The sequence below is a fragment of the Salvelinus fontinalis genome, chromosome 8 (assembly GCF_029448725.1).
Source record: "Salvelinus fontinalis isolate EN_2023a chromosome 8, ASM2944872v1, whole genome shotgun sequence".
NCBI classification, from domain to species: Eukaryota; Metazoa; Chordata; class Actinopteri; order Salmoniformes; family Salmonidae; genus Salvelinus; species Salvelinus fontinalis.
Window position 1 is genome coordinate 1,389,169 of NC_074672.1, and position 13,995 is coordinate 1,403,163.

Below are 13,995 nucleotides of genomic sequence, written 5' to 3' on the forward strand. Positions count from 1 at the left end.
TAAAGAAGCTAATGATCCTCGATTCCTTTGTGGCGGTCAGGCTTTCTGTTGCAGTATTTTGAATGATTCTATTTCTGTGTAGACAGATGTACCTTTACTTCCCTATTGGACTCACCGCTATGCCATTTATATCCTGTTCTATTGGTTTTCATATCAACTTTATTTCATTGTCCTGAAGCCAAAGGCACAATCCTAGTCATATTAGCAACCGATCCTAGTTGTTGCATATGGAACCGATATCCGGTTGCCTGTTTAGAATGTTGTTTTCAAATCAAAATCAAATGTTATTTGTCACACGCACCGAATACAACAGGTGTAGACCTTACAGTGAAATGCTTACTTACAAGGCATTAACCAACAATGCTGTTAAGAAAATAATATAGGAAAAAAAAAAAAAGTAAGCGATAACAAATAATTAAAGAGCAGCAGTAAATAACAATAGCAGGGGGTACCGGGTCAGTCAATGTGCAGGGGCACCGGTGTCGAAGTGCACGTTGGCAAATTTCCGAAGATTACTTTTTATTGGCTGCTTCATTACTTAAGTTGCATGTTCTGTTTCGATGCAGTAGCATTATCTAAATGTTTATTTTGTCATTTTGAGCAACATGGGTGGACGTCCTAATGTGTTATACACCCAATGCATATGGGTCGGGGTAAAGCTCTCACTCTCTCCCCAGGCTCCAGTGAAGCATGTGTACCGGGTGCTGCAGTGCCAAGAGGAGGAGCTCACCCAGATGGTGTCCACAATGTCAGACGGCTGGAAGTTTGAGCAGGTAACGCTGCCTCCCACCACAAGGAGACAAATGTTCTTTATTTGTACTTCCCTCACCCCGTAATCCTCATATCACCCAAACAATCCAATCCATTAATTTTAAATAGTCCTTTTTTTTCTTCTGTGTCTTATATGTGATCTGGGCATCCCTCTGTGCTCTGAGTTGGTTGTTGCAGCTTGTCAGTATAGGTTATGGGTGGGCCCAGCAGTCAGTTTCTGCTGAATTGTGAAAGTGGAGGACTCTACTTTCCCAAACCACAGCGGAAAGGTGTGTCCCACAATGTTCTGTCCTTGGGCTGGTGACTGCATGTCTCCTATGTACCCATTCACAACCCTTTTGGCCTCTGTGTATCCCAGCTTTATGCATACGAGGTGGCCATTTTGAGTTGATTTTAAGATGTTTGTATCTATCTCCTCCCCCTTTGTATCTATCTCCTCCCCCTTCACATTTTGTTTTCTGGTAATACTCCTTGTTATTTACATGTTTGTCTTGACAATGTATTGTCTTAAGAGGACATTTTTGGGACCATGTTTAATCTTTAACACAGTGCATTCAAAGTATTCAGAACCCTGGATTTTTGTCCACATTTTGTTACGTTACAGCCTTATTCTAAAAAAAAATCCTCAATCTAAACACAATACCCCATAATGACAAAGCAAAATGTTTTTTTTATTCATTAAAAATGGACATACCTTATTTACATAAGTATTCAAACACTTTGCTATGAGACTTGAAATTGAGCTCAGGCGAATCCTATTTCCAATGATCATTCTTGATGTTTCTACAAATTGATTGGAGTCCACCTGTGGTAAATTCATCAAAACATTTCTGCAGCATTGCAGATCCCAAAGAACACTGTGGCCTCCATTCTTAAATGGAAGAAGTTTGGAACCACCAAGACTTCCTAGAGCTGACCGCCCAGCCAAACTGAGCAATCGGGAGAAGGGCCTTGGTCAGGGAGGTGACCAAAAACCCAAAGGTCACTCTGACAGAGTTCCTCTGTGGAGATCGGAGGCACATTACATCCCGCTTGGAGTTTGCCAAAAGGCCCCTAAAGACTCTCTCGGACCATGAGAAACAAGATTCTCTTGTCTGATGAAACCAAGATTGGACTCTTTGGCCTACAATGCCAAAGCGTCATGTCTGGAGGAAACCTGGCACCATCCCTACGGTGAAGCGTGGTGGTGGCAGCATCATGCTGTGAGGATGTTTTTCAGCAGCAGGGACTGGGAGACTAGTCAGGATTGAACTAAAGATGAGCGGAGCAAAGTACAGAGATCCTTGATGGAAACCTCTCCAGAGCCCTCAGGACCTCTGACTGGGGTAAAGGTTCACCTTTCAACAGGACAATGACCCTAAGCACACAGCCAAGACGACGCAGGACTGGCTTTGGGACAAGTCTCTGAATGTCCTTGAGTGGCCCAGACTTGAACCCGATCGAACATCTCTGGAGAAACCTGAAAATAGCTGTGCAGCAACGCTCCCCATCCAACCTGACAGAGCTTGAGAGGATCTGCAGAGAAGAATGGGAGAAACTCCCCAAATACAGGTGTGCCAAGCTTGTAGCCTCATACCCAAGAAGACTCGACTAATTGCTGCTGAAGGTGCTTAAACAAAGTACTGAGTAAAGGGTCTGAATACTTATGTAAATGTGATTTATTTCAGATTTTTTTTATTTATACATTTGCAAAAAATTCTAAGCCGTTTTTTTTTTTTTTGCTATTGTGTGTAGATGTAATTTTGAAACAAGACTGCAATGTAACAATGTGGGAAAAGTCAAGGGGTCTGAATACTTTCTGAATACACTGTATGCTAGTTGATGAGTGAAGGAACATATTGAAGCCTGATTAGGCTATACATTGTAGTTTAAAAATGGATTCTGTTAGTGGTACGTTCCAAAGCACTTAGTTTTCCAGATTCAAATTTGTCATTTTGGTCAAGCACTTAACGCTCTTGAAAGAATTTGGACTGCAAGTGTGTGAGTGGGTAAGCACTGATTGAGTCTCCCCTGGCCCCTGTCCCTGTGGGGAGAGGATCACTGGATCTCCCAGACAGCTGGAATGTTACTAATAGTCTTACAAGGGTCAGACGGGAAACCCCTTAAAACACATACTTGACCTAAGCTTAAGGCTCAGCAGCAGTGAGCCTAGTCGTCTGGGGATATGTAACCAATTACTCCTCATTCAGAGCCACTCAGTCCTGGGTTGTTCATTATGGCATGTTTTCCAACAGAAAATGAAGACGTTTTTTATTTTTATTGGAGAAGTTCAGATAGTACCGCCCAGTTTCACACCCTTTTCTGATCTTTTTCTTCAATCTGTGCTACTGAACCCGATCCTGGGCTGCCTTTAGGTTTCTAAATACTCTTGCTATGTCCACGGATCATCCACGCTTGATTGGTTGAAAGGTTCTTGAATCACGTTTTTTTTAATTAATGTACTTAAAAAATTAAAATAAAACTTTATTTTTACTAGGCAAGTCAGTTAAGAACAAATTATTATTTACAATGACGCCTACCCCGGCCAAACCCGAACGACGCTGGGCCAATTCTGTGTCGCCCTATGGGACTCCCAATCATGGCCAGTTGCAATTCCGCCTGTAGTCGAACCAGGATCTGTAATGACGCCTCTAGTACTGAGATGCAGTGCCTTAGGCTGCCGAGTGGTGCAGCGGTCTTTGGTGTATGAATGCTTATTCGAAGTTACCTCAGAAAACAAGTGATCTGCAAGTTGACTGCACTAAGAAATATTTGGGTTCAAGTGAGGTTGAGGTTTTGACCATATCATTGGACTTGAATGGGTATCGCGATGGGTGAGAACTGAGACTGGTTGTACTTGGTACAGTAGCTATAACATTTAGCATTAATATAGAGTAGCTTAATACTCTTGCCTCCTGTGTGAGACATCTCTTGGGAACAACACAGCTCCTGCAGAAGTGGCTAATGAGGCTGTGCATGTCGAGACATGCACACCCACAGAGTAAACTGTACTGTACACATACTGACTGGCTGAACACAAGTTAATAGCATTCGACTAAGAGGAGGAACAGTTGTTTGTCTGACATTGTCATATGTATTTTGTAGGCCGAAGTACTCCGCGTTGATTTGCATGACATCACCTCACCGTCTGCATGTTTGTTTAACAATTTGTTTTCCCTGTAAGTTTTATTTGTCCTTAAAAAGTTAACCCTTTAAAGACCCACTCCAGCTATTTGTGAACGTTTCCTGTTGAAAAATGATATTCCAAGTAGAAATACAGTACTCTCACTTAATATTAAATAAATTAGGTGCCAGGAGTTGGCAATTCAAGGAGTTGGTCTGATGGGTGCACTCTGACATTTTAGTTGTGAATTCTATACTGTAACTAGATCACCTGGCTGCACAACCGTGAGTGACTCACAATGCTCCGGTCTCTCTTCATTGGTTGCTTGTAAACAAACGCCATGTGATTGGGGACTACCAGTAAGCTTCATAATGAAAAGTTGTTACCGGTGAAATGAAGAACGCAATCTTTATCGCCTAACGTATCGCACAAGTTGACTGCAGGTATTTACTTAAATGTAGCTACAAATATTCACATTTATTATTATAAAAAAAAATTAAAATAGTTTTGAAAACCATCTAGTGGCTAATTCCAAATACCCCGGTGTACGGTATATTACCGAAGCCTATAGCCAATTCACATTTTGTGTTCTGAACTGTTTCAAGCTCTGTCACGTTTTCTACCTATTATCTAATGCTTTTTATTACTGTTCAAACTCATCACATTTCTGTTATCTAAGTACACTGTAACCCACTTTCTGTCCTCATTTTGTCTCTGAAGCTAATTATTTCTGTGTGTTCGCTCTCATCCCCCCCCCCCCCCCCAGCTGGTCAGCATTGGCTCCTCTTATAACTACGGAAACGAAGACCAATCTGAGTTCCTTTGTGTGGTCTCCAAGGAGCTGCACAACCAATCATACGGCACAAACAGTGAGCCCAGTGAGAAAGCCAAGGTGAGTGTGAACACCGGCAGTCAGGCAAGTGAGAATTCCATGACAAGAATAGTGGCTTGTTCTGGATGTCTAAATGTCCCACATTTACTAACCCTGCTTCTACGGGACAGTGATAAATGGCCCTGGTTTGCTGACGTAAACGCTCATAGAGGAGTCAATTTGAAAGAAGATGGGTTTGGACTGCTGCACAGAGTAATACATTGATAAATGTGAGTTTTTGTATTTTCTGAAAAGTATAAAACATTGGTTAATTTAGGTTAGCGATTGAATTAGCCTTCATTGAATCAAGCCAAGTCCTTTTTCATAGCAGTTAACATATACTTTCAACAATTTTGTGTCTAAATCAAAAGGACAGTTCTGTTTAGTGTAAAGTTATCAGTCAGATGACGCTCAGGCCTAAGTGCATTTTTCCAGTATTACACAATTGATGTAATGTTAGATTTGACCTTAGACCGAACCCCCCCCCCCAAAATCAAATATCCATGTTAGTAGGACCTTCTCTGAGGGCTTTTGGATGAAAGTAGTAGGCCTAGTTGTGGGAATTACTAGTCCCATCTGCAGGTCCCCATGTGTGCCCAGTCCTCCAGGGCATGCTTCACTCACTTATTTTCATCAGGCTCCTTCTAGTCCCAGATTTGGTCATTCTATTGAATTCGTGCAGATAGGCTGCGATTTTTAAGGGTGTTTTCACACAGTTTTGAGCTATAGTTCGAATCAGTTAGATTATTTGTTGTTTTTTTTCCATTTTGGTTCGTTTGGTTTCATATTGCCAAATGTCAAACAAACTAAAATGCCCCACCAAAGAAAACACGTGTTCATGCAAGTAATTTGTTTATTGGAGTAAAATTCTAACGTTAAATCCGTCTATCAAGAAGCATAACTTGTGTGTCCCCAAACTTCATATGACTTTCGCTTTGGTCTTCCAACAACATGTGGGAGAAAATGGCACAATAGCCTCTGAGGTAAATGGGGAGGTGGGCAGGCAGGCAATGAGAGAAGGTATATCGGCTCGATTGCAAGTGAATCTTACTTGAAGGCTATAGCTCCAGTCTTCCCTAATCTGCATCAGATGTGCCCATAAATGCAGTGCTACTTACAATGTTTCAGAAAATATTAAGTTATGATGGGCTTCTGCTTGCATTTCATCAAATGCTTAGTCAAACAACCAATAATCGGCCTACTGCACGCCTCTGGTTATTTTCCTCTGTTTGGTCAAGACTGCATTCACACCTGCAGCTAACCGTACCATGGTACAGACCGCCATTTTTGTGTGAACCATGGTGCATTGTTTAGTGCGCTCCGGATAGTGTTCACACCAGTCCAAACGAACCAAACGAAGGGGGAAATCGCTCCCAAACAATTTGGTGTGAAAGCCCCCAAGAAGTCTTAGATTCAGTCAGATTTAAATGTCACATGGATGTCACTTTGGTACGGATCAAAGCATTCACAGAGACCACTTAAGAGAGGGCATATCGGCTCGATTGCAAGTGAATCTTACTAGATGTGAAAGTAGCCTTCCCTCCGACCCGTCAATGTCCAAATGTGCGATCTTAAAAATAAAAAATATATATAATATATTTTTTATTCCACCTTTATTTAACTAGGTAGGCTAGTTGAGAACAAGTTCTCATTTGCAACTGCGACCTGGCCAAGATAAAGCATAGCAATTCGACACGTACAACAACAAAGAGTTACACATGGAATAAACAAAACATACAGTAGAAAAAATGAAACAAAGTCTATATACAGTGAGTGCAAATGAGGGAGTTAAGGCAATAAATAGGCCGTGGTGGCGAAGTAATTACAATATAGCAATTAAACACTGGAATGGTAGATGTGCAAATAGAGATACTGTGATGCAAAGGAGCAAGATAAATAAATACAGTATAGGGATGAGGTAGATGTGCTGTTTACAGATGGGCTATGTACAGGTGCAGTGATCTGTGAGCTGCTCTGACAGCTGGTGCTTAAAGCTAGTGAGGGAGATATGAGTCTCCAGCTTCAGTGATTTTTGCAGTTTGTTCCAGTTATGGGCAGCAGAGAACTGGAAGGAAAGATGGAGGAGGAATTGTCTTTGGGGGTGACCAGTGAGATACCTGCTGGAGTGCGTGTTATGAGTGGGTGCTGCTATGGTGACCAGTGAGCCGAGATAAGGTGGGGCTTTACCTAGCAGAGACTTGTAGATAACCTGTAGCCAGTGGGTTTAGCGACGAGTATGAAGCGAGGGCCAACCAACGAGAGCGTACAGGTCGCAGTGGTGGGTAGTGTATGGGGCTTTGGTGACAAAACGGATGGCACTGTGATAGACTACATCCAGTTTGTTGAGTAGAGTGTTGGAGGCTAGAACTGTGAGTGAACACCTTTTGAGAATCAAGTCCAAAAGGTGTAATAGTAGTCAGTAGCTAGGTTTCTATCCAATTGGTGACAGATTTTAGTGCAAGTTTTCTAAAAACTGCGTAAAAAATTGGTGCATGCGCTCTTGACCACAGTTCACTGATAGTGAACAGGGTAGGTTATATGATGAGGGATGGATAAGAGCAATATCATTTGTAATTGGCAGCCAAACATTGATCATGTCACCAGCATTCAAATAATACCCTCCAATATTTATTAGAAAATTTGCATCAAGCTCATCACTTAACCACCATGAAGTTCATCATACCTTACTTAAACAGTACTGTGCAGCCATATTCATTGACCTGGCCAAGGCTTTTGACTCTGTCAATCACCACATCCTCATCGGCAGACTCGACAGCCTTGGTTTCTCTAATGATTGCCTCGCCTGGTTCACCAACTACTTCTCTGATCGAGTTCAGTGTGTCAAATCGGAGGGTCTGTTGTCCGGACCTCTGGCAGTCTCTATGGGGGTGCCACAGGGTTCAATTCTTGGACCGACTCTCTTCTCTGTATACATCAATGATGTCGCTCTTGCTGCTGGTGAGTCTCTGATCCACCTCTACGCAGACGACACTATTCTGTATACTTCTGGCCCTTCTCTTGACACTGTGTTAACAACCCTCCAGGCGAGCTTCAATGCCATACAACTCTCCTTCCGTGGCCTCCAATTGCTTTTTAAATACAAGTAAAATTAAATGCATGCTCTTCAACCGATCGCTGCCTGCACCTGCCCGCCTGTCCAGCATCACTACTCTGGACGGCTCTGACTTAGAATATGTGGACAACTACAAATACCTAGGTGTCTGGTTAGACTGTAAACTCTCCTTCCAGACTCACATCAAGCATCTCCAATCCAAAGTTAAATCTAGAATCGGCTTCCTATTCCGCAACAAAGCATCCTTCACTCATGCTGCCAAACATACCCTTGTAAAACTGACCATCCTACCAATCCTCGACTTCGGTGATGTCATTTACAAAATAGCCTCCAACGCTACTCAATAAATTGGATGCAGTCTATCACAGTGCCATCCGTTTTGTCACCAAAGCCCCATATACTACCCACCACTGCGACCTGTACGCTCTCGTTGGCTGGCCCTCGCTTCACACTCGTCGCCAAACCCACTGGCTCCAGGTCATCTACAAGACCCTGCTAGGTAAAGTCCCCCCTTATCTCAGCTCGCTGGTCACCATAGCAACGCCCACCCGTAGCACGCGCTCCAGCAGGTATATCTCTCTGGTCACCCCCAAAACCAATTCTTCCTTTGGCCGCCTCTCCTTCCAGTTCTCTGCTGCCAATGACTGGAACGAACTACAAAAATCTCTGAAACTGGAAACACTTATCTCCCTCACTAGCTTAAAGCACCAGCTGTCAGAGCAGCTCATAGATTACTGCACCTGTACATAGCCCATCTATAATTTAGCCCAAACAACTACCTCTTTACCTACTGTATTTATTTATTTTGCTCCTTTGCACCCCATTATTTCTATCTCTACTTTGCACCTTCTTCCACTGCAAACCAACCATTCCAGTGTTATTTTTTTTACTTGCTATATTGTATTTACTTCGCCACCATGGCCTTTTTATATTTTTATTTATTTATTTATATATATATTTTGTTTGCCTTCACCTCCCTTATCTCACCTCACTTGCTCATATTGTATATAGACTTATTTTCACTGTATTATTGACTGTATGTTTGTTTTACTCCATGTGTAACTATGTGTTGTTGTATGTGTCGAACTGCTTTGCTTTATCTTGGCCAGGTCGCAATTGTAAATGAGAACGTGTTCTCAATTTGCCTACCTGGTTAAATAAAGGTGAAATAAAAAAAATAAAAAATAAACATTTTTTTATCTGCATGTAAACTCTTAATGCTTTTCCATGTGGTATTGGTAGTACAACCTAACATATCATTGCGTGACTTCAAGTTTACTTATACATGATGGTTTATTTTATATCAATATTTGCGCATAAAGGAGTTTCCACAGCAATTGTCACAAAAAAACAATTTCACCGACCAAAATATTATCCCACTTTGTCTAGAATGTTTTGTCGACAATGGGAAATTTTACACATATCTGCTGTTTCCGTCAGCCCTGTTGCGAGTTTTTATGCATCAGGTAATTCATTTGCATGGAATGGTTGGATGGAAACCTGGTTAGTGATGCATCCCCAGTCGGAGAGTCTTCATTGGACTGATGTTAGTTAGTTGGAAGGTGAATGTTTTTGTAACATTTACACAACCCCATATGTTGTGTGTGTGTCCCCCCCCCCCAACTTTACCCTTGACATTTTCTCCCCATTCATTTTGGTTCTTGTAAAGACTTTTCTTCCTGTGCCATTTGCATGCTGCATGTTGCTCAGAGTGAAGAAGAAGAGACGGATTATGATATGAATGACTCTGATTTAGGGTTGAGCACTTATGACTCAACGGTGAGAGCTCAGCTCTGCTGCCCTCCTAACTCCTGCCCCTCCTTTCTTTCGACTCGTATTCTTACCTTTTTCTTTCCGTAACTCCACCATGCGTCTTTGCCCTGGTGCTTGTAACCCTGGTGCTTGTAACCCTGGTGCTTGTAACCCTGGTGCTTGTAACCCTGGTGCTTGTAACCCTGGTCCATGAGAGGATTGTGTCTGGGATTTTGGTCCTGTCAGGCTTTGTCACTTCGTCTTTCAAATCAAATGTTATTTTGTCACCTGCTCTGAATACAACAGGTGTAGACCTTACAGTGAAATGTTTACTTACAAGCCCTTAACCAACAATGCAGTTTTAAGAAAATACCAACAAAAAAAGAATTGCAAATAATTAAAGAGCAGTAGTAAATGACAATAGCGGGGCTATATACAGGGGGTACAGAGTCAATGTGTGGGGGCACTGGTGTCGGTAATATGTACATGTAGGTAGAGCTATTAAAGTGACTATGCATAGTTAATAACAGAGTAGAAGGGGGGGAGGGGGCAATGCAAATAGTCTGGGTAGCCATTTCATTAGCTGTTCAGGGGTCTCATTGCTTCGGGGTAGAAGCTGTTTAGAAGCCTCTTGGACCTAGACTTGGCACTCCGGTACCGCTTGCTGTGCGGTAGCAGAGAACAGTCTATGACTAGGGCGGTTGGAGTGTTTGACAATTTTTAGGGCCTTCCTCTGACATCGTCTGGTTCAACACACTCTTTAGGACCAAGGTTGACTACACCTGTCAAGCTTTTCATTTAGCATGTGCAAATACTTTGATCATACCGAACATTAGGAAAACCTTCGTAATATTGAGTTACAGCCCTTTTTGCCATCAGAACAGCCTCAATTCGTCAGGGCATTGACTCTACAAGGTGTCTAAAGCGTTCCACAGGGAAGCTGGCCCATGTTGACTCCAATGCTTCCCACAGTTGTGTCAAGTTGGCTGGATGTCCTTTGGGTGGTGGACTATTCTTGAGAGACACGGGAAACTGTTGAGTGTGGAAAACCCCAGCAGCATTGCAGTTCTTGACAAACCGGTGCGCCTGGCACATACTGCCATACCCCGTTCAAAGGCACTTAAATCTTTTGTCTTGCCCATCACCCTCTGTATGGCACACAATCTGTCTCCAGGCTTAAATCATTCTTTAACTTGTCTACTCCCCTTCAACTACTTTGATTTGAAGTGGATTCAACAAGTGACATAAATAGGGGATCATAGCTTTCACCTGGTCAGTCATGGAAAGAGCAGTTGTCCTTAATGTTTTGTACACTCAGTGTATTTGCTTTATATTGCTGGCATGGATGGTGTGGTTAGCTTAGAAAACCCCGAAACATATCCTTTCCCTCTACTCCTGTGTGTGTGTGTGACCCATTCGCAGATACCAGACTTAAAGATCACATTCATTACGTCATATTTAGCGATGAGCCTCCTGTAGTATAGTTTCTTATTTACAGTTGGGTAATTGCAGGAATATGTTTTTACATTTTATTTTAACATTAACTGATTTTTAATTCCTTTTGCATTTGCAGATTCTTCAGGAGAGGGGATCCCGAATGTGACGGATCAGTATTACAAGCTCCAGGTATAACGATGCAAACATATCATTGACGAGGAAGACCCTTTCACTCAACAGAGAAGACATTAGTCGAGAGGGACTTACATTTTGTTTGTTTTTACTCCATTTTATATTTTATTATGTAAATAAGTCTGTTTACAGACTTTTTGTGCCTGTACAGTTAAACTGGATTTTTTAAAATTAGTGACAAGTTGTTTTCCAACAAATTATGAATTATAATCATTTAAATATTTTATGCTTTAAAAACATGGTCATACATGGCCAATGATTCACTCAGGGGCTACTTTTGAGTTTTTCTTACACCTTCTAACTCAAGGGAATCTTAAGGGATCATGATGGTCTATCTATATTATCAAGCTTAAACCTGTACTGTCAGTAGATTAAAATATTTTTTAGAGGGAAATTCATTTATGTTTCAAACAAGTTTAATACTTCCTTAACTGGTTTATCCTCTGTATTTTTACAGGGTACATTTAGTTTAAAGTCTTAATTTGGGGGTAAGATATTTTAGGGAAAGGTTGGGGTTTGCTAATATTTTTGGGGATGGTAACGGTGAAGGAATATCTTTTAATATCCTTAGGTTTTTTGATGTACATAATCTTAAATTCCAATATTCATATTTAACTCGAACTGCACGTTTTGTACACTGTATAGTTAAACACAACTACAAATGTATGTTGTTGTACTGGATATTACAAGCTAGGAAGTCTTGACAATTAAATTATGTTGACTCGAGTTTTGCGATGTTTGTACAGAGGTCTCTGCATATTAAGATTTGTAAATCAGGATTTCAGTTGTTGATGCTCAATATCTGTTTTAGTTAACACACCTGGAACGTCTTTTGATATCCAATAAGAGGAAATGTACCTTGGCTCAGACGCTGACTGTTAAGTTGTACAAAGATGTGTTTTGTCTTGCAAGGCTACACATTCTTTGAGGCATTTTGTATTGTGTAGACTTCACACAGCATTTCAAGCTCTACAATAGGAGGAACACTGTGCACAATGCTTTCCTTATCCTGCAACACTGTTAAGGGGAAATACTGCATTTCAGGACGTTTTTTTTTACATTTATTTTTAATATATACAGTGAGTTGTTTCTGGCCTGATGTGGCATTGCTCTGTTAGATATTTCATTCACTTCTAGCTTTTGATAGTGTTGCCTTTTCCCATGCAGTGACGACCAAATACTATGTCTTATGTGCAGCTTACACATTCACTTTCAGTGTCGGGATAAGAAAACAACTACATTTCTGGCTGCAGGCGCACTTTGTGCAGCAGGACACAGACATAACTCCTTTCACACACACTCACATTCTTTTCACGTAATAATTTTATAGAATTAAAGGTTATTGGATTGATGCACTTTTTTTTTTTTTATACACACAAGGGCTTATAAAGTGGAAATTATTAAATCTGCAAAGAAGTTCAATCAAATAAGAGCGGGTGTTTTGCCGGCGCTAGGCTATGTTTACATTTGCTATAGTATTCTGAAGCCTTCCAGAGATTTTGCACACCCTCACATACCTTAACAGATACTGACTTGTTTTGACTGGAGCAAAGAAAACAAGCACTCCCCACTCCAGATAAATTTTAATCGCATGTTAATAGTTACTGTTAACTTATGTTTACATATCATATACATTTCAAAGTGGTTTGCTACCACTTCAATGTTAGTGCAAGGAATCTCTTGAGGACAGACTATGTACATTTAAAAGGTACTGCCCAAATTGTGATTTTTAATTTGGGACTTTTTTTTTGTGATAGTGATTATCAGTGGAATGGTGACTAGCTCAGGCAGCTCGATGAGACTAGTTTTGGTCTAATGAGGTTTGTTGCAGTGAGATTATTTTTAGGTTTAGTTTGCTTGGTTCCATCTTAACCTTATAAGTCTGTGTACTTTAGTCTGACCTGTATAAGCTGGCTGCACTACTTCCTCAGCAGCATCCTGCTTCTCACTGCTAGACTACATGCCATGGAGAAATAACAATTATTTTTGTGCATCAAAGTATCCAGTCAAGTTCCCAGTATATTATGAGTCAGCTGGTTACTTCATCACAGAACACTGCAATGCATGATTGAAGACGGTCACATTTAGGCCTATTATTCCAGAGTAGATGGAATTTATTTATTCCTTTATCAGAATGATGATGATGCTGTTGATATCAAAGATTATCATGATGTCATCACTACATCAGTCACTTCTGACTAATACCATGTTTTTATGCAATGTTTAAAATAACTAATGTTACTGGGATAGATTTATGGTCTTGCATAGGATAAGTCCAATAAAATGGTTTGTCTTTCACATTTGGTATGTGTGTATTTTAATGCGATTTGTTGCAGCGCGCTCAGGATCTTTTTTTTGTGAGATTGTCTGAATTACACATACTTCAATAAAATTATCACTTGTAACTTAAAGCTACACAGTTGAATATGAGATGAGGCATAAAAAAGACACGTCCAAAAACTTGAGGAAAGTATGACACTCACTAGTGACAAAAGTGCAAGCTCTCTTAAATGGAGAAACAAACAAGGTAACATACAAACTTCATAGCACCCTGTGTGGTAGACTAAACATAAACAATGGATTCGAGAGAACATTTTGTTTTATCAAGCGTCAATGTATGGAACTGATAAACGTAAACAAATAGCACCCTCTAGTGTTTTTTTTATTTATTTTTTAAATGCTCGTACTGCACCTTTAAATCTTTAGTGGTCTACGAAATTGCCGGTTTGAGTTTATTGCATTTTTGGGACTAAGTCTAAAATTATCCAATTGATATGCACATATTGCATAACTTAA

General features: G+C 40.8%; 1 protein-coding gene across 1 annotated transcript in view; it reads left to right on the top strand.

Moving 5' to 3' along the window:
* LOC129860349 (BTB/POZ domain-containing protein KCTD5-like) overlaps positions 1-13,497 on the top strand; it is a 43,934-nt gene extending 30,437 nt beyond the window's left edge. Inside the window, exons 4-6 of the mRNA XM_055930671.1 lie at positions 678-773; positions 4,641-4,766; positions 11,144-13,497. Coding sequence (XP_055786646.1) covers positions 678-773; positions 4,641-4,766; positions 11,144-11,173 — 252 coding nt within the window. The 3' untranslated portion in view covers positions 11,174-13,497. The remainder of the gene's footprint in view (positions 1-677; positions 774-4,640; positions 4,767-11,143) is intronic.
* Positions 13,498-13,995: the final 498 nt, after the last annotated feature.